The following is a 19,889-nucleotide window of genomic DNA, read 5'->3' as shown; positions in this document are numbered from 1 at the left end:
CCGCCCCACGTGCACTTCTATTCGCGTGACTACCCACTATACGCTCGTTACAAATATGCACATGGCGCATACCCGTACCCACGGCGCGCGCAGGACTTTTTGTGAACGTGTTTTGTGAGTACCGCCCGAATTAGCTGCTACCGCATGCCTTTTCGGCCCCTTCATGTTTCGAACCTTATGTAAAGAGCGACGTGGGCACAAGTTCACCTCCCCTACATTTGCCCGCATTCGTGCATGTGGCTTTCGCCCGCTCGCCCGCTCACTCGCTTTGGTGTGTTATGCGTGCGGTATGTGTGCGTGCTGTTCAGGCAGACGTACCTTGGCCCACTCACACATACACGATTGCCATTGCCATTGCCATTGCGAATGCAATTGCGAATGCGAATGCGAAGGCAGAACAAGGGAAGTGACTTCACTACGTTTAATCTGCTCGAAAAAAAAAAAAAATTGCATACTGTATAATACGAGGTTTTTTTTTTCTGCCCAATTTGTGTTTCTCCCCCCTGTTTAGCCCTCCATTTGTTAATTATACCTTTTTCATTTTGAGGGTACGTAAAAAAAAAAAAAAAAAAAAAAGTTATTTATAAACTGCACGAATGCACAAATTGTACATATTTACCTGAGTGTACTGAGTGTACGTTTGCCGAAATTTCCGTGCCACCTGCGTGCCTTACGGCGACTTGCGCGTCCGTTTGACGGGGGCTGTTCACGAACACGCGCGGTGCGTACGTGCGTAAGGGCACATACGTATGTAATTTGTATGTGTACTTATATGCATATTTGTATGCATATTTGTATGTATACTCTTACGTACACGCTCGTTCATATGCGCACCTGCGTACCCATTTTGTGTACGAGCTTGCCAGGGTGATTTCCCCACGTGCATGCGCACCCCTATGTTTCCTTCCGCAGCCTATATACTTGCGTGCGCAGCCACCACTGCATGCATGCCTCCGCCACTTTTGCTCGCCTGAAGCGGCATATATGTAAATATAAATATATTCTGTATATATATATATATATATATATATATATATAGCGTATAATTCTTTTCCCCCCCTCCCTTCGCCGCCTTAGCGCAGGATCATGATAAGTGCTGCATTTTGTTCTTCTGTTATTACCTGCCGAAAATTTCCGTAAATTTGGCGGCAAACTTAATGGCAATTAGTGGCAATTTTGTGGAAAATTTAGCAGCTATTTTTGTGGCATTTTTGTGACAAATTTGGACCAATTTTGTGACCATTTTGTGACGAATTTGTACCCATTTTAGCAGCTATTTTTGTGCCCAATTTAATGACCAGTTAATGGCCACTTGTGAGAGAAAACCTGACCAGCGACGCAGGTGATCGTGATCGTGATCGTAGTTATATTTTCCCCCACTCCCCTCTTGTAAAAATCGTGCAAGTGGCCAGTTAAACGCACGTATTCATGTATTTACGTGTATAACCTGCCCTTTTTGCACTCGAAAAAAAAGTGCCATTTTTTTTTTTCTTTTGACATAAATGTATACGTACGGTATGTGCGCATATTTATTTCCATTTTTCAAATAGCGTGTGATGCTTCAGATGAACGAAAGAAAAGGGAAAGAAAAAAAAAAAAAAAAAAAAAAAAAAGTACGCACAGGTGATTATATAAACGAAAACATACATATTAAGAGTACGTGCCCATTCGCGCGCATTTAAGTATACACATATTTTGCGCGTTCTTTTTGGGCACATTTGCGCGGCCATTTTAGGCGCATTTTGTACATCCCTGTACAGCGTGCACCTCCCTGTACGGCCTGCACCTCCCCGTACAGCTTGTACCTCCCCGTACGGCCTGCACCTCCCTGTACCGCTTACATGCATCCCCCCCCCAAAAAAAAAAAAAAAAAGAAATACAAAATGGAGTGCAACATCCTAGACGAAGACGCATTTAACATCAATCAGCCGAATGGCATAAGCAAAGAAAACACCAGCGAGAAGAATTACTCAGAGGATGAAAAGAACACCTCGTGTTACGTCAGTTACTCTTCCCCAAGTGATGAGGACTCCATAGACCTGCAGTATGCACGTGCTCAAGACGAATCGAATGAGCATCAAAACGCCAAGTCGAAGAGCATGCATAATTCCAACGAGAAAGGAAAATACAGCAGCATTAATAGCTTCCTTTTTGCCCCCTGGAAGCGATATGCATACCACAGGAAAAAGGATGGTTCAGTCGTACCGGCCACCGGCAACATCCGTGTGGGGAACGCAATGCAGAAGCTAAACGGATTCACAAGTGCACACAGTGAAAGAAGGGCCAAGAGTGCAGATAGCCAAATAAAATACAGTGATGCGTATGTGATTGCCAATCGCTTGAACGAAAAGAGAGGGACGCCCTCAAATTACGTCGTTAGTGATGGCAGAGAGCTCCTACCGACGGGCGCCATCCAGGACAGCTGGAAGTTAGTTGATAGGCAGGCACGGCCTGGAGGAGGGTATGCGTTCTATCGCGCGCCCTCGAAGAATGATGACTATGGTGAGTGCTACGATGGGCGTCGCGGGGAGCATTGCGATGAGCGCCGCAGTGGACAGTGCGTCGAGCACGATGGGGATCAGTACGACGTGTACGATGACCTTTGCGGCGACCTCGGCGACGACCTCTGCGACGACCATTGCGACGACCTCTGCGATGACCTCTGCGATGACCTTTGCGACGATCTCTGCGTAGACGACCATTGCGACGACTTCCAAGAGGATCTGCGCGACGACTTTCATGACGACCTCCACGAAGACCTGCGCGAGGGGAGTCACAGGCGGCAGGGGAACACCCATCAGGGAAGGGGTGAACAGGGAAACACGCAGCATGGAGGGAGTCAGAACCGAACCGCGAGGAACGCCAACCCGGGCCGAGTGAGCAGCGAAGAAGTATCCTCCCCTGGTGATGAAGACGTTGGAGGCACCCCCGCCAGTCCCGGCAGTGTAACCAACCATAGTAAAAGGAAATTTAAGAACCCCCTCCCCGAGGGTAGCACCGACGTAAAAGAAAGGGATGACCAAAATGATCACGTGAACGTATCAAGCGCCCACGCATATAAAACCTGCCAGAGCTCGGAAAACGAAAATTATAATGAGTACCAAAATATAGATGATGACAATTGCAGTAGTGGTGATTTTGACTTTTACGGAGACGTGATTTCTTCGCTGAGTATCAATCGGGACGATGGCTTGGAGAGTAACTTCACCTTTGATGAGTGTGTAGACGCCCGTGCGGAATTCTTATGTGATGGTGACAAGGAGGAGGAAGCTCTCTTTGTGCATGGCAACTTCAGTTGCGATGAAAGCGAATTGGCTGACCAGGCGGGGTCTAACCAAGCGGAGCCCAATTCTCCCGCAAATAGACCTCCTCATAGTGAAAAGGCCCTCCCCACCGCCGTCACCGCAGCGGCCATCGACCATAGTGCTACTGCGAAGGGCGTTCCTGGTGCCGCTCGTACCAAGCGCGCAAACAACGGTAAAGACACTGAAGGAGAGACGACTCATCAACGCAATAGGCAAAGTGGTAAGAGAGACGAAAGTGGTACCAGCTCGTCCTCCCTTCCACCTTATGCCAACCCACGTGAATGCGACAACGCATGTGCCAGTGACGACGAGAGGAGTAGTCAAGAAAGGGCAAAAGTGCCTTTCAGCAAAGACGCCAAAATGGAGGCGATGCATAAGGCAGGAGTGGTTACCACAGGGAACCCACCAGGAAAGAGAAGCAAAACGAAGGAGAGCAACGATCCGTTGGATGAAGCGCTAGAAGGGAGTAGCACCCCGAAGGAACCAACAGAAGCTACTCCTACATGTCAGAAGAAGGTTCCCGTTTTTAATAACCCCCAAGAGGAAAAGAAAAAAAAAGGTCAGGTGAATTTTGCGCAAAGCGTAGCATTTCCCAATCTTCAGGGGAACCCAAATGGAAGTGAAAAACTTACACAGAATGGTGCCCCAAATTTTGATACCAATTTTTTCATTTTAAAAAATGGTGGCCAATCAGGAATGGCAATTCCCCCCGGTGAATACTTCAGCAGTGCGCACTCCTCCAGGAGGGGTCTGAGCCAAGTTGGAGAATCGGGGCAACCGAGCGAGCCGCTTCATCACTCCCTTCGCGTAGCAGAACAGGAGGCGATGAAGAAGTGTCCTCCGAAGGGTGCATCCAAAGGGGAGAATGAAGTAGGTTCCCAGGAGAGGATCCCCCAAAGGGAAACAGAACGTGTAGAGGAAAAAAAACAGACTAATGAAAGGGAAGCGGTGAACAGTAGCAACATTACAAATTCAATCAGAAGCAATGTTGAGGAGGCGAACAGGAAGAATCAGCAAAACGTGCTGAGCGATGGGAACTTGCTGAAGCTAATATTGCACTGCTCGAAGAAGAAGAACCCCAAGGCAGTCGGAATGGAAGATAAAATAATTGAAAATTTTATTAACACGCAGAAAAAGGCCTTCGGTTTTTATTTGCAGAAGAATCTCACGAATGTTTGTGCAAAGTGCAAAGTGGAGATGCAACTGTCAGGCTGTGTCTTCCTTTGCTTCGAATGCATAATCAAACAAATGGAAGGGAGGGAAGAAAAGAAGAAGAACCTGTGGGAACCTCCTAATGTTGGCAATAACGAGCTAAAAAAAATCAATTCCTGCATTTCGAACTTCCTCGGCGAAGTGGATCAGGTGGAAAAAAAATTTGACTTAACTGATGAGGACCTTGTAAACATGTTTCGCCAAATTAGGAAGTGCAATTTTTGGAAGTCCCAGAAGAACATGTGCACCGTTTTCCGCTGCGTTTTCAAGCTCCCCGGGAGGAGCGGCAGAAATGGAGGCTTAGTCGGTAGCAGGGGTGATGGCCAACCCGACCTGACGGAGGAAGAGCTGCTCAGAAAAATCTTCCAAAACAATTTTGAGAAAATCGCCAGCCTGCGAAAAAGCGGCGAGGGGGCCAGCCAAAACAGCGCAAGCAATGACAAGGCCTTTTTTGGGGGCAGTGGCCCCAAAACGGAAGTGCAAAAGTTTTGCTGCTTTGTGAAGAAAAGGAAGACGGAGAAGAAGCCGGTGGGGATGAAGCCGGCGGAGGGAAGGAAGAAGCCCCGCTTGATCCGCAAACGGGAGAAGGAGCTTCAGGGGCGACGCGGCACAAAATGGGATAAAGTGCTGAAGCGCATGTGCAAAATGGGGCACCTCCTTAAACCGTTGCGAAGCGTTCGTGCCTGCCATTACTATTGCTTCTGTGTGGGGATGGTCGGGAGTGAAGCCAAGATTGTTTGTCAGGGAGAGTGCAAGGGCACCCCGGGAAGGCGCACAGCAATTGGAGAAGTCCGCTCAATTCGCCAAGTTAGAGACACGGTGAGAACGTGGAAGGGCAGCCTGGGCGGCACGGCGCTTGGGCTTCCTCTCGCTATGCCGCCTCCCAAGCAGAGCGTCGTGGGCGAGGGAATGAACGGAACCGGAGTGAAAGGCGGCCCAGCGGGCAACCGCAGAAATAAAAGGAAGCTGGACGCCCCAGGGGTATCACCAAAAGAGGAAGAGCAAATTCGCATGAGCGATGTGAGGAGGGAGCCCTATGACGACTCCCTCGCGGGGAAGGCTGCCCAGCCCAGGCAGACCGCTAACGGAAAGAATGACAGTCAGAGCAGCCACGGAGAAGGAGGAGAAGGAGGAAGGCGATTTAACAAAAATGGCCGAAATGTTAGCAGCCGCGAAGGGAATGGCCATGCCGATAGGAGGGGATTCTTACCAACCAAGGGAAACACTGGAGGTGATCGCACGGATGATGAAAGTGATTACCACGAGGAGGGAGAGGACGACGATGAAGAGTATGAGGAGGAGGAAGATGAAGAGGAGGAGGAAGAAGAAGACGACGAAGATGAAGGGATAAACGGCGGGCAACCAAAGAACCGATCGCGCAGCAGGAATCGGCGCAAAAAAGGGCGAAAAGGAGACGGCGAAGGGGACCCCATAGAGGAATACCCCAATCGAAGAGAAAAACGAATGAACAGACGCAGCAAAAGAAAGAAGAAAAACAGAGTGGCACCGAATGGCGACCCCGAAAGTGACGAATACTCAGATGTGACGAATGAAGACATTTTAGACGATTTTATAAGCGACATTAAGAAGGCCAATCGTAGTCACTACAGTCAGCAGAAGCTAAATCAATGGGTGAGGGAAAATAAATTGAAATGTTATTTCCACCTGCCTAGTATAGTCACTCAGAAGGTAATTCCACCCCTGATAGTCCCTCTGAATAAGAAGTGCACGAACCTATTTTCGGAGCTGAGGACGAGTGACTTCATCAACATAGAGGGGATAGATTACTACAAACTGTTTATGATGAAGAAGAGCATTTCTGAGAGCCGAGACCACAACAGGTGCCTGACGAACGTGTCGGAGGGGGGGGACAGCGGACCGCAAGTGCTCGCGCGGAGGAAGTTCTTCCACAGCGATCGGAGCAGCAGTAGTAGCAGCGATAGCGACGGTGCAAATTGGAAGCAGCGTGAGCAGAGTGAGCAGCGTGAACAGCGCGACCAACGCGATGGAGCGAATGCGAATGAAGGGGCGCAGAGCAGCGGCGGCAGACGAACAACCATCCACCACAAGAAGAACAACGAGCTGATCGAGCTGTACATCCCCAACTTTTGGAGAAGCATCAAAAGCGTAAACGAAATAAAATCCGTCACCACGGGAAACTCAGACGATTTTTATTTCAAACTGTTAGTGCATCCAAGGGGAAACTCAAACGATGATAATTACCTCTCCGTTTATTTAGAAGTGATCAAACAGGATTTCTACCCTTCCGAGTGGGTCTTTCCGAATGTGCGCTTCCAACTGACTGTACATAATTTCAAGTCAAAAAAGAATTCCATTTCGTCATGGGCCTACTGGTCCTTCACCAACAACTCCCTATCGAGGGGATGGCAGAAAATGATAAACCACTCAAAAATAAATAAGTCCTCAGGATTTTTGGATGAAACGGGTGGGCTCTTGATAAAGGGAAAGGCCGAGAGGTCCTTCAAGGAGCTGTGGTCCAAGTGCTTCCAGCACACCCCCAAGTACATTTGGAGCTACATCCCGGAGAAGATTTACGAGAGCTTCGAGCACAACGATTTGCTTTTCCAGTTTTTGTTTCAGAAGGCGTATTTCAAGAAGTGCCAGTACGTGGGCGAGAAGGGCGCGCGCCACGCCAGCGGGAGTAGCAGCGGGGGAAGCGGTGCTAGCGGTGGAAGTGGGGGAAGCCGTGGTAGCAGCGGAAGCAGTGGGAATGGCAGTACGGGAGGCATTGTGAGCAGCGGCGGCAACGGCGAGGTGGCCAACTGGGCCGGGGCCAGCAACAGCCGCGGGAAGGAAATGCTCGGGTACGCCAAGAGCTACATGCTGAACAGGTATGCCATCGACATCTACAACTTCTCCCTTTTCTGGACCCCCCAGTTCGTGAAAAACTACCTGGGCAGCTCGGAGAGCGCGGAGAAGTGGAGGAGGGCCTTCCACGAGAGTGTGCAGCGGGTTGCTCGCGGGGGTGGCTGTCATGGCGGCGAACATGGCTTCGGCGGTGAAGATGGCCGCGGTGATGGCCTCAGCGGTGAAAACGCACAAGAATCCCTTCCAACCGAAGCGGACAGGCTGAAGGAAGAAAACAAGAGCACCCTGAGCCTCATCAAGGCAGTGTACAGCAACATGCAGGTGTACGAAGACCTCGTGGCGAAGAACAACCTGAATGAGCTGAAGAACATAACGACGGAGGAGGCGGAGAAGGACGACGCGGCCAATAAAGAGGACCTCTCCATAGATAACCGAAAGTACATACTTTCCCTAACCAACTACATCGTCCCTGTGGTAGAATCCTATAACGACAATGATAATCTCTCCATCCTGGTGAACTGCCTGTACAACATAGAGCTGTTCAAAATTATGGTCCTGAAGTATAAGGCGAGTTTGTATAATCGGATGTTCTCTAAATATTTAAAAAACAGAAGGAAAGAAAAAAAATTTAAACTAAAGTATGTGATGAAGAGGTATGGAATTGAGAAGGATGACACGAAGAAGGAGATCATAGAAAAGATAAACGAATGTAATCGAGACAAAAAAAATTACAAATCGAATGAAGCCGATATGAGACTCTCCGTTTTGAGCAATCTGGAGGTCATCAATGATAGGATACAGAACTTCCTCACCCTTATAGACGAAAAAATTTATTACCTCAATAACGTAACCAGTCGGGAGAGGAGCAGCACATATGAAGATGCAGAGGGGGAGACACACCCACGTGAAGGTGAAGGGACTGACGTGGAAAGCATACGCTATATACGCTCCTTTCATCCTCCTAAAGAACAGGATAATGAAAAAGCGCAGCAAATTACAAACACCAATATCTACATCAGCTACATCAATGGGAAGATCAGCTACGCGAATGATTGCTTGTACAGCCAAGGGATGGAGAAGCACAATTTGAATTACCTTTGCAATGTGAATAAGGTGAAAGTGAGCATACAGAGCATTAACAGCAGTATAGACCAAGTCAATCTGCAGATACGCCGACTCACGCCCTGCCCCCATAAGAAGGGCGTGCCCCATAAGAAGGAAGCACCCCAGTCGAAAGAAGCACCCCAGTCGAAGGACACACCCCAGTCGAAGGACACACCCCAGTCGAAGGACACACCCCAGTCGAAGGACACACCCCAGTCGAAGGACACACCCCAACCGAAGGACACACCCCAGCCGAAGGACAGCGCCGGGGAGAGTAGAAACGTAGTAGAGGGAGAATGCGACAGAATCATTATCAGCGATGTCGTCGGCGCGGGTTCCGCTGCCCCCACGGCTGATGATGCGAGTCCGCGAGTGAATGGAGCCGTCGAGGAATTCGTCAGCACCTTTCAGGTCGACCCCAAGGAGAGTCGCAGCGAGGAGTGCCACAAGGAAAGTCACCCTAAGGAAAGTCCCCCCAAGGAAAGCCCCCCCAAGGAAAGCCCCCCCAAGGAGTGTCGCAGCGAGGCGTGCCACAAGGGGGAGTGCCACAAGGAAAGCCCCCCCAAGGAAAGCCATGCCAAAGAAAGCCCCCCCAAGGAAGCGAGTGACCCCTCGGATGACGACGCAAATAAGCGGGAACACTACCGCGTGAGAGACTACATGGACTTTTTAGAAAACGATTTTATAGACGACCCAAACGAACTGAAGAATCTGTCCTACCGCTACACAAGTGACATGAAATCCTTTAACATGTTTGAGTACTTTCGAAAAAACAACAAAAATGTAATCATCGCTCTGCAAAGAATCTTCATTTGCATGCAGATGTACTCTCTAATCCTGTGTGCCAAGAAGGGGAAGGAGGATTTCCAGAAGGATCAGTTTAACAATTTCGATAGACTTTTCTATAAAGAGAAAGGAAATTTGGACTTTACCGGCGCTGCTGGTGAACTGTGCGAAACCAGTGTGGCTAGCTCTGGCAGCGCTGCCCATTCGACCAGCACGACGACGACCACCATGACCATGACGACCACCCCAAACAGCAGGAAGAGAAAGCACCGTAGCTGCCAGGATGAGAAGAGAGAGGACCTCTCCGAAGGAAAGAAGAAATTTTTGAATAAAGAAAATTCTGGGACGGACAACTCGGAGAAGAATTCCAACTCGGAGAAGAATTCCAACTCGTTTTCGCTGTCCAGCTCGATGGAGGCGAAGGATTTGCTTTTGACTGGAAAGGGCAGCCGAAGTGGTAGTGGCGGTGGCAGCAAGGGGGGAGTGGACGAGGGAGTGGACGAGGGAGTAGAGGAGGGAGCAGACGAGGGAGCAGACGAGGGAGCAGACGCGGGAATGAGCCCAGGAATGGACGTTGTGATTGACCCCGCAATGGACGTCGTGGTTGACCCCGCAATGGACGTCGTGGTTGACCCCGCAATGGACGTCGTGGTTGACCCCGCAATGGACGTTGCGGTTGACCCCGGAGTGGATGCCTCCATGGAGGGGGAGTTCCCCCAGCAGAGACGCAGGAGCAGCCAGGAGGACAGCGGGGAAAACCAAATGATGTGCAAAGAAAAGAGCGAACACCCGCACATGCACAGTTATAACAACTGCAGAAGTAGCAGCAATGATGAGTCCCAAGAAAAGGATGCCAAATATTTTTCCAATCTACCTCTGCACAAAAAGAATTGCCTCTATTATTACAAAAACAGCCTCTTTTACAATACGCAGTACTCGGAGGACGAGTGCAATTTGACTCTCTCCGGGACGGACCCCTCCAACAGAGGAGGGAGGGCAAATGGCAACAGGAGGCGAATGAAAAACACTGTGCTTAACGTGTACAGTAAGGATGACAATTATTTGCATTTATTTAAGCCGCTCATACCGAGCATAAAGATTTTACTCTTCAGCCTTAACAAGATTCTTTTCAACCAGTACAGATGCAATGAGCCCATCACGCGGATCCACGAGCAGCTGTTCAAGCGCATCGTGTGCGATGTGGTGAAGGACAAGGTGAAGCTGAATAGGAAGATTAAGAAGCTGAGGCGGCGCCTCGCCGAGTGTCGCGACGGCGACGCGGGGGCCGCCGACCAGGGCAGAGAGAGCGCCAGCGCGGATGGCAGCGCTAAAGCGGATGGTAGTGCGAAAGCGGATGGTAGCGCGAAAGCGGATGGTAGCGCTAAAGCGGATGGTAGTGCGAAAGCGGATGACAGAGCTGAAGCAGGTGAGGGCTCCAACACAAATGACGAGCACCCCCACAGCAACAGAAGCAGCAGAAGGCGAAGACTGGAAAGGAGGGAAAACGACTTGGTGGAGGATCTGAAGGATCTTCGGATTTTCGAGAAAATGTGCTACGAGCTGTTCAACCTGAAGAGCAAAACGGAGAGCGAAAACGAAAGCAGCGACCACAAGGTGGAGGCGAGCGACTACAGTGAGAGGTCCAACGTGCAGAGCGAGAGCGAGGTGTACCCCAAGTTCCAGAGGTACCCCCCGAAGCAGGGCAACGAGGTGGAGGAGGCCGAGCAGGAGGGGAACCAGATGAGCCAGCCGAATCAGGCGAAGCAGACGAATCAGCCAAAGCAGCCTAATCAAGCGAAGCAGACGAATCAGCCAAAGCAGCCTAATCAAGCGAAGCAGCCCAATCAAGCGAAGCAGACCAATCAAGCGAAGCAGACCAATCAAGCGAAGCAAACGAGCGCCGAAACGGGAACCAACAACGGAAAGGACAAAAAATCGACGCAGAAAAATTACGAAGCGGGGAAAAAAAAGAACGAAGCGAATTACAAAGACGAGAACGATTCGTATGACCAAAGCAATAACGGTAGCGACCATTTTGATGAAAACAAAGAAGAAGACTTCTTCAGCCAAGGGAAGAATAAAGACTCAGATAATTACGACAGCAAAGCGAGCAAAAATAAAAGCATCAACTCGTTAATATACAGCATGATAAATAAAAAAAAAATAAATTTTTATAAAAATTATATCATTTGTGAGAAGGACATTTACAAGACGATTGAGAAATCGTCCTTCACTGAAATTCCGTACGTGCTTTTTTTCTACATGAATTGCTTCCGAAATTTGAGGAGGGGGGAGCTCATCGACATTCCGCTGTACTTGGACATATACGAGGACATCGAGGAGGAGACGGAGCGGAGGGCCCAGCCCAACGGCAAGGGGGAAATGCCCGGCCCGCATGGAGGCGGCATCGGTGGAAGCGGCAATGGGGGTGTCAACGGCAACGGTGGAAGCGTTAGCGGAAGTGTCAACGGCAACCGAAGCGTCAGCGGCAGCGGCAGCGGCAGCGGCAGCGCCAGTGGCAGTGTCAGCGGCAGCGGAAGTGCCAGCGGAAGCGCCGGCGGAAATAACCACTACAATAAGGAGGACAAAGGCAACTCCTTCTTCGGAATTAAAAAAAACGTACACGCGAAGAGAAAAAACGATGAGTACAACGAGTATATAATTACCTACCATCTGTACGCCCTCATCATTTCGGAAAACAAAGATGGGAGTAACAACATGTGTGGGATCCCCAGTTACAACAAGCTGAGCGATATCGAATTTAACGCAGCCAACGAGATGAACAGCACGTCCTATTCGTATCTCATCCTGAGACCCTACATTAAAGGGCCGTGGTTTAAAATATATAAAAATAGGATAACCAAACTGAGACAGACGTATGAATTTAACGAGTGGAAGTGCCACAAGGATTTCTACTGCTCTTGCTGCATCTATGTGAGCGATAATTACTACGATTTGAACAACCAGCTTTGTCTGAAGCAGCTGAACATCAAAAATATTAACTTCCCACTGTACATACACACCTTGCGCGAGTTTGATATTGAGGAGAAGGACATCTTCGAGTTTAACAGGAGTGGCAAGGAGGATTTGTACGCCCAGCGAGCCGCCCGGGGGGAAGAGACGATGGACGACCAGCTGATTTATGAGTTGCGCAAGGGGTCGGCTAACCAAGCGGTTGACCAAGCGGTTGGCCAAGCGGCTGACCAAGCGGTTGACGAAGCAGCTGACCAAGCGGCTGACCAAGAGGCTGACCAAGAGGCTGACAAACCTGTTGATAGCAACGCTAACCAAGTAGCTGACCAACCCGATGACCGAGTGGATAAGCAGGCGGAGGGGGAAGCGGAGGCTGAGAAGGCACAGATGGGAGACGCCGGTGAAGTGGCCCCCCTCGAGGGAGTGCACACAAACAGCGCGGAATTGGAAACCCAAATTGTTGCACAAGAGGGGTACTTTAAAAACGCGGAGGAGGGGACCCCGACGAATAGCGGGCGTGCCGAAATGGCGAAAACGCTTGTGAATAGGAAGGACCACCCCAACATGAGCGACGGAGCGGAGGGACACCCGTTTGTAACCAACGAGAGAGACCTCATACTGAATTCGCTGAAGGTCCACCACAGGATGATGATCAATGTGAAGGACGAGCTGTTCGAGGACGTAGTCAAAATTGAGGACAACGAAAATGCAGCATACAACTACACCATAAATGGGAAGGCCAAAATGTACATTGTCCTTAACAAGAACAGCAGCAGGTTGAAGCACAACAAGCACTTCTTTGACATCAAGGGGATAATGAAAAGTTACGAGAAATTCGACGATAATCATAATTTGAATCTGTTTAGCAATAACGTGTGTGAGATGAACTTTTCGCATAACCTTTCGAGAGGGTTTGTCATTTCGAATGGGTTTTTCACCTCGGAGGGGGTGTACTGGGCGAGCAACGAGTTGGCGCAGGAGCAGAGGAGCGTCAGCGAGGTGCGGGTCGAGCTGGGTGGCGGCTGCTGGAGTGAGCGCTGCGAGTCCGCGGAGCGACACAGTGCAGAGCGGCACACCGTTGAGAGGTACACCTCCGACAGGCAAACCGCTGAGCGGCACACTGCTGACAGGCAAACCGCCGACCGGCACACCGCCGACCGGCACACCGCTGAGAGATACACCGCCGAGGCGGACCCCGCGAGCGGAGTCGAGAGAGAAAGCAGCGCCAGGTGCGCGGCGAGGAGCGCGCGAATCAACGTCCTGAACGATATCCAGAAATCAAAGGGGAAGTGCCACATCAAGAAGGACTACCGAAACAGCCACTTTGTAAATTACCAAATAAACAACGGAATGATCAACGCGAATAACATCAGCTACATCAAGTGCTTCATGCAGTTGCAAAATCTTTTCAAAAATATGAATCTCAATAACAACGATTTTGTTAACAGCAGCAACATGAAGTTCAGAATCAACAGCCCCTTCAACATCGAGCTGAACAACATCTTCTTCAATTTCTATAAAGAGAAGATCAATTTTAATAGCGTCAAAAGGAGCTACCTAGATAATGAAGAAAAATTAGAGCTACACAGCTACTATTTAAAAACATGCATAAATATTTTTAAGTCCTTTTTTCATGAGTACTTGTATATCAATTTTACAAATCATGGGGAACTTAGAAAGAAAAGGAAAAACGTATACAAAAATTTCTGCATAGCATTATCTGATATATTTTTTAATAACCTAAGTTTCAACACAGATGAGGATGATGAAAATTTTGAACACTTACAGGGAGGAATTGCTGTTTACGAATTTTATGAAAGTAGATTTAAAAAATTAAAAATTATGTTGAAAAAAATTTTTATGTATTTGAATATCATCTGTAGGGTTATTAAGTACATTCAGTTGAAGAAGGCCCTTTTCAATGAGAATTTTGACCTTCATACTTGCAAAATGCATGATGTGTTTTTTTTTAATTATTTGTATTTTTTTTATAATAAATACTCCAAGAGTTGCAGCAGTAGGTATATAAAGAAACTCTGTGTGCGTTACGCGGTGAAGAAGCGAGAGATTGTCACGAGTTTGCGTCGGAAAATCAACACGGCGAAGGACGAGGACTTTCACTTCCTCGATGTCTACCAGCGCCTCTTCGAGGGCGCCGTGCGGGGCAGCACTTTGGGCGCTGCGCAGAGTAGCGACGAGGACGGCAGGGCGGGGCCGACGAGAGGGGGGTACACACCTGGTCGGGCCGCCCCCACGTGCGCCGCGAACCATGCGAACCATGCGAACCATGCCAACCATGCCAACAAGGTGCACCGGCTGATGGCCTTCTGCAGGTGCATGCTGGAGGAGCAGAAGCGGGACGCCTTCTTCGAGCCCACCAGGCACAAGGCCGACTGCGTCTTCCGCTACCTCACCTCCGCGCTCCACGAGGACGTCCAGTTTCTGAAAAACAAAAATAGGGACTTCAACGAAAAGATGAGCTACACGAAGAGCGAAGCGTGGACAAGGGAGCGAAAGATGCTCGCCCTGGCGGGGGGGAGCGGAATTGGAAGTTGTGGAAATGGCGTAAGCAGCCGAAGCGACAGCCAAGATGTGGACCAACTGCTCGGTAGTGACCACCCGAAGGACGAAGCCCATCTGGAGTCCTTCTTCCTGCACCTGTTACAGAGGAAGAAGAAGACCTGCATCCTGTGCTACTGCGTGAGGCGCTACTACCTGCGCTTCCTAAAAAGACTGCAAAAGAATTTATCCTTCGAGGTGCTGGACAAACAGATCAACTTTATCTTTGACAGCAACTACCTGGAGATTATTAAATTATACAACAGGCAGAAGAACAACTGTGGGGGGGCTGGAAACAGCCAGTGCGGCTACCACCACAGTGGTAGCCACTGTGGCTATCATTGCAGTCACAGCTGTGGTAGCGGCAGTGGCAACGGCAGTGGCAACGGTAGTGGGAATAGCAGCCGCCAACTAGGTAGCCACCGAAACAGCAACAACTTCCACCCCAACTGCAAATGCTCCAGCATATTCAGCTACATAAACATCGAGTCGATCGAGGCGTGCATCATCTACCTCCTCCAAACCATCTGGAAGTACTACATCTGCGACATCCTCTCCATCCCAAACGAATTAGAACAATTCTACGACAATTTGGCCAAAAAACACAAGAGGAAAAAGTACAAAAACACGAAGGATGAAAAGAGCTGGAACTTTATAAAGTACCTCAAGGAGGAGAAGACAAATAACATGATCAACAAGTACCTCTCCAATAACGAAGAGAACCAGGAGCTGGTCTCCGCCAATGAGGACAGCGGCGAGGAGAAGCTGGTGCACAACAACTTGCTGCTCGCCAACTTCCAGTTCATCGACATCAGCGCGATTAAGCGCAACATCTCGGCGCAGGCGGCCCTCGCCGCGGACCAGCGGGGTGGCCACCCGGAGAGCGTCCCCAACCAGGTTAGCGGCAATAACCAGGTTAGCGGCACTAGCCAAACTTGCGGCACTAGCCAAACCTGCTGCACCAACCAGGCCAGCACCGACGAGCAGTCGAGCAGCGACAACTGCGCGGGCGGCGCGCAGCACAGGCACAAGCACCAGAAGAGCCCCGCCAAAAAGAGCACCGAGGCGCAGGGCGAAAAGAACAAGGCGCACAAGGGCGAGAAAGTGGAGAGCGATTACTACACCATCGACCTGAACATCCTGAGGGAAGACGAGTTCTGCGCGTACACGCAGTTCCCCAATGGCACGCTGACCCTTTTGAAGGTGCTGCGGGGGAAGCTGGACAACAGGGAGCTGAAGAAGTTGCTGAGGCAGTTCAACCTTCGGGGCATTAAGGTGAAGAGCGGCGCGAGGGAGCACGGCAGGAGCATCATCGTGACGAACGAGATGGGGCCGGCCGGCGCCTGCTGCAGGAGGGCCACCCTCTGGCAGGACGAGCGGGAGAGGGAGAAGCAGCCGGAGGAGTGGAAGCCCGAGGAGAGGGTGAGGAGGCCGGTGGAGAGGGAGAAGAAGCCGGAGGAGTGGAAGCCCGAGGAGAGGAAAGACGAACGGGGAGAACCCCCCTCCCTGCGCGAAGGGGAAACGCGCGCGGAGATTGACGACCAAGCCAAAGGGAGGAAAGGCAAAGCAGAGGAAGATAAAGCGAAGGCAGCCAAGGGGAGCAAATCGAAGGGAAGCAAATCGAAGGGAGGCAAAGAAGTGGGAAGCAAAGAGGTGGGAAGCAAAGAGGTGGGAAGCAAAGAGGTGGGCAGCAAAGAGGTGGGAAGCAAAGAGGTACGAAGCAAAGAGGTACGAAGCAAAGAAGTACGAAGCAAAGAGGTGGGAGGCAAAGAGGTACGAAGCAAAGAAGTGGCTCTACCCAACGCGCTGGAAACCAACCTGGAGCAGGTACTCACAGGAGGAAGCAGCAACGTGGACGAAAATTTCATCTCCAATTTTTACGTAAACCTTAAACTGTTGAAAGACAAATTAGATAATAACTACTCAGAGAAGAACGGCAACGGGAAGGACAGTGACACTCTCCAGGAAAATGCACTCACGAGTGCAATTCATAAGGTAAGCGAAACTATGAAGAAATATAATATAAATAATATTAACGAAATTAAAAGTGTACTGGTGAAAAATGGGTATGACATACGCAAATGTTACAATGGAATTGATTTGATCTTCCTCTTCCTATCAAAAATTAAAGGAGTCAATGTGAGCTTCCTCAACGGGAACAATTTCATGAACAATAAAAATGTATACGAAATTATGCTGCAAAATTTTAAAACCATCAATTATGAAGATGTAGAGAAGGACTTTTACTCTCTCGATTATATTCTCTCCAATTTTGACTACATCGATGAGACGTACATTTTTCAAAGGTACAAATCTTTTTTTCATTTTACGGACCTTCTCTTTACAGTGCAGAATGTGGTGGATGACAGCTCGGACATCACGCAGGATCTGTTCACCCCCTTCTTCGATGTGCTCAACAATTTGTTTTGTTACGGCATCGGATTGGTAGACAACTTTGGGGAAAACTGCAAAGAGGTTATCAAAATTAACAGCTTGGAATTTTTCCTGGAGCAACTTCACAAATGCATTGGCTCTCTCTACATCATAGATAAAAACTTCGAGTGTAGGAAGGAGCTGTTTGGCTTCATTCAATACAATAGCTTCTTTTGGCACGTCCTCTACAAGCAGTATAACCTTTTCTTAACCTACTACGATATGAAGAACCACTGCTCTATTTTTAACGCCTTTTTGTTTCACTTTTTTAATTACGCCTTTGAATTCCCTCTGGACAACTTCTTCAAAATTGATAATCGACTAAGTGAGGAGAAGATGACCCTGGTTGACCGTCTGTTTGAGAAATTCCCCTTTTTGAAGGCCCAGGAGAGGTTCCTCTTTTCCCTGATTTTCCGGTTCCTGCTGCAGGAAGAGAACCACTTTTACAGCTACTACTACAGCAGCGAGTTGTCCCTCTTCATCTTCAACGCCATCATTTCGCTCAACAACTTCAGCCGCAACTTGGAGCAGCCCTACATGTTCTCCCGGGGCTTCACGCCCCTGCACGGGTGCCACCCGGGGAGCGCAGCGGGGATAGCGGCGGGGCCGACTTCGACCGGGCCGACTTCCACTTCGACCGGGCCAACAGCGGCGGGGGCAACTTCCACTTCGACGAGCTTCCCGCCCCGCGCCGAAGTAACAACACGCAAGAGGCACTTCCAGAACTTCCACCTGAACAAGGACAACCTCATCCCGTTCATCCACCGAAAGGAGAAGGAGCTCCTGAACCTGCAGTCCATCATCAACATGGAGGTGACCAACAAAGCCATATACTTTAACAACACCATCAACGTGCTCAACTTCATCATCAAGGATTATAAGAAGAACAAATTTGTGAATTATGCAAATTCGGATGTGAATAACAGTCTGTTTTATTTGGCGTACAACTACCCCATCATTAATATCAACCCGAGGCAGGCGGACCTTCTGACTCTGTACGTGAGCAGCATATACACGCACAACGAGAACTTTCGAAACATTAATAATTTGGTCTACATCTACAGCAACTCCTTTTATAATTTCCACAACTTGTTTTTGTTCCTGAACAAGAGGAACGACCTTTTCCTGTCGCTGTTCAAGCTGCGCTTCCGGGGGGAGCGCTCCCCGGAGATGCGCAACTTTTTCTTCGACGCGGGGGGGGTTGGCGGCCGGGCTGAGAAGCATACAGAGCAGCGGGCTGCGAAGCAGACAGGGCGGCAAACAGGGCAGCAAACAGGGCAGCAAACCGATCAGCTACCCTCCACGCCCACTTCTGTACCCCCCCTTGGCAACTACGAGGTGGCCATCCACAACTGCGTCAGCGAAGTCTTCTACCTGTACGACGGCATCGTGTACGACGTGAACGAGACGGAGAACATCGACTTCTACTTCCGGGGGGGAGACGCCTACCTCAATTTCGTGCGGGACAGAAATATGGATTACTACCAGGAGAGGGAGAACCTCCTGTATGAGCAGAACGCGCGGGAGCGTAACGAGGCGAACGAAGACGTGGAGAGGCGAATCGAAGAGGTGCTGCGCAGAGAGCTGGCCACTACGGGCAACGGGCCGAACGAAGCGAACAACGAGGTGATTAGCAGCACCAAGGACAACTCCCATGTTATGAAGAATAAAAATACAAACAAGAGGAAAAAAAACGAAAAAAATGAAAATTTCCTGCACGAACCAGAGTTAGAAAGAGACATAATGAATATCAGATTTACCAAAAAAGAATTCCTTGGAAAGAACCTCCCCTCCTTCTTCTATTTCAGATCGCTCATGTATAATCATAAAAGTGTGGCCAATAGCAAGTCGGACGTAACGCATGCCAATTCCTCCTCCTCCAGTGCCCCCAAGAAATTTTTCTACATCTCTCTCCTTTTTAACATTGACTTTTACAACATACGAGGGATGCACATCGAAAATAAGTTGGTGTCTGACCGCACTTTGCTCATTAACAAAATTTTGAAGGACAACAAGGGGAGGCTGCTGAACGTGAAGGTCTTCCACCTGTACAATATCTTCTCCAAGATTATTGAGCTCTACTACGAGGGGAAGAGCGCCAACAGAAGGGGTGGAAGGGGAATCGGCGGAAGGGGAAGCGGTGGGAGCGGAAGCGGCAGTGGCAACGGCAGAAGCAGAGGCAACAACCGAAGCGGCAACAACGCGGAGGAGAAGTTCATCAACGGGCTGGACTACAAAACGGACGAGGACTTCTACTACAAGGTGAAAATGAACCCGACGTACTTCTTCCTCCTCTATGCCATTAAGAACGATTACGATAAGAAGAACAAAAACAAGTTGGTTTTTATGAATGTCAATTCGGATGTAGAGAGCTACGTCGAGGACAAGAAGGATGGCGCGCATAAATTCGACTTGAACATCCTGCTCATCCCCATCTCCTCGCACATTGTGCTCAGCAAGTACAACGGAAACATCAATCTGTTCAACGACAACGACTACCCGCTCATCACCTTCAAGTTCCTCACCTCCACGTACGACTTGGTCTGCATAGGTAGGCGGTCGGGCCAGGCCAAGCGGCGCACCGTTAAGCGGTCATTCGCATCGTTAAGCGGCGTTTTAAGCGGCGTTTCGCATTGTGAAGCACCGTTTAGCCTTTGCCAAGCAAAGTTTCGCCTTTTCGTTAGCATC

The 19,889-nt window shown here is 49.5% G+C and overlaps 1 protein-coding gene across 1 annotated transcript in view; it reads left to right on the top strand.

Moving 5' to 3' along the window:
* Window positions 1–1,841: 1,841 nt before the first annotated feature.
* The window catches only part of PVX_080660 (hypothetical protein, conserved), a gene marked incomplete at both ends in the record, with an annotated part of 34,519 nt that continues 16,471 nt past the window's right edge, over window positions 1,842–19,889 (top strand). The window contains 2 exons of the mRNA XM_001613790.1: window positions 1,842–8,256; window positions 8,314–19,752. Of these exons, the coding sequence (XP_001613840.1) occupies window positions 1,842–8,256; window positions 8,314–19,752 (17,854 nt within the window). The remainder of the gene's footprint in view (window positions 8,257–8,313; window positions 19,753–19,889) is intronic.

This window comes from Plasmodium vivax, chromosome 10, assembly GCF_000002415.2.
Source record: "Plasmodium vivax chromosome 10, whole genome shotgun sequence".
Classification (NCBI taxonomy): Eukaryota; Apicomplexa; class Aconoidasida; order Haemosporida; family Plasmodiidae; genus Plasmodium; species Plasmodium vivax.
This window is presented reverse-complemented; position numbering and strand designations above follow the sequence as displayed.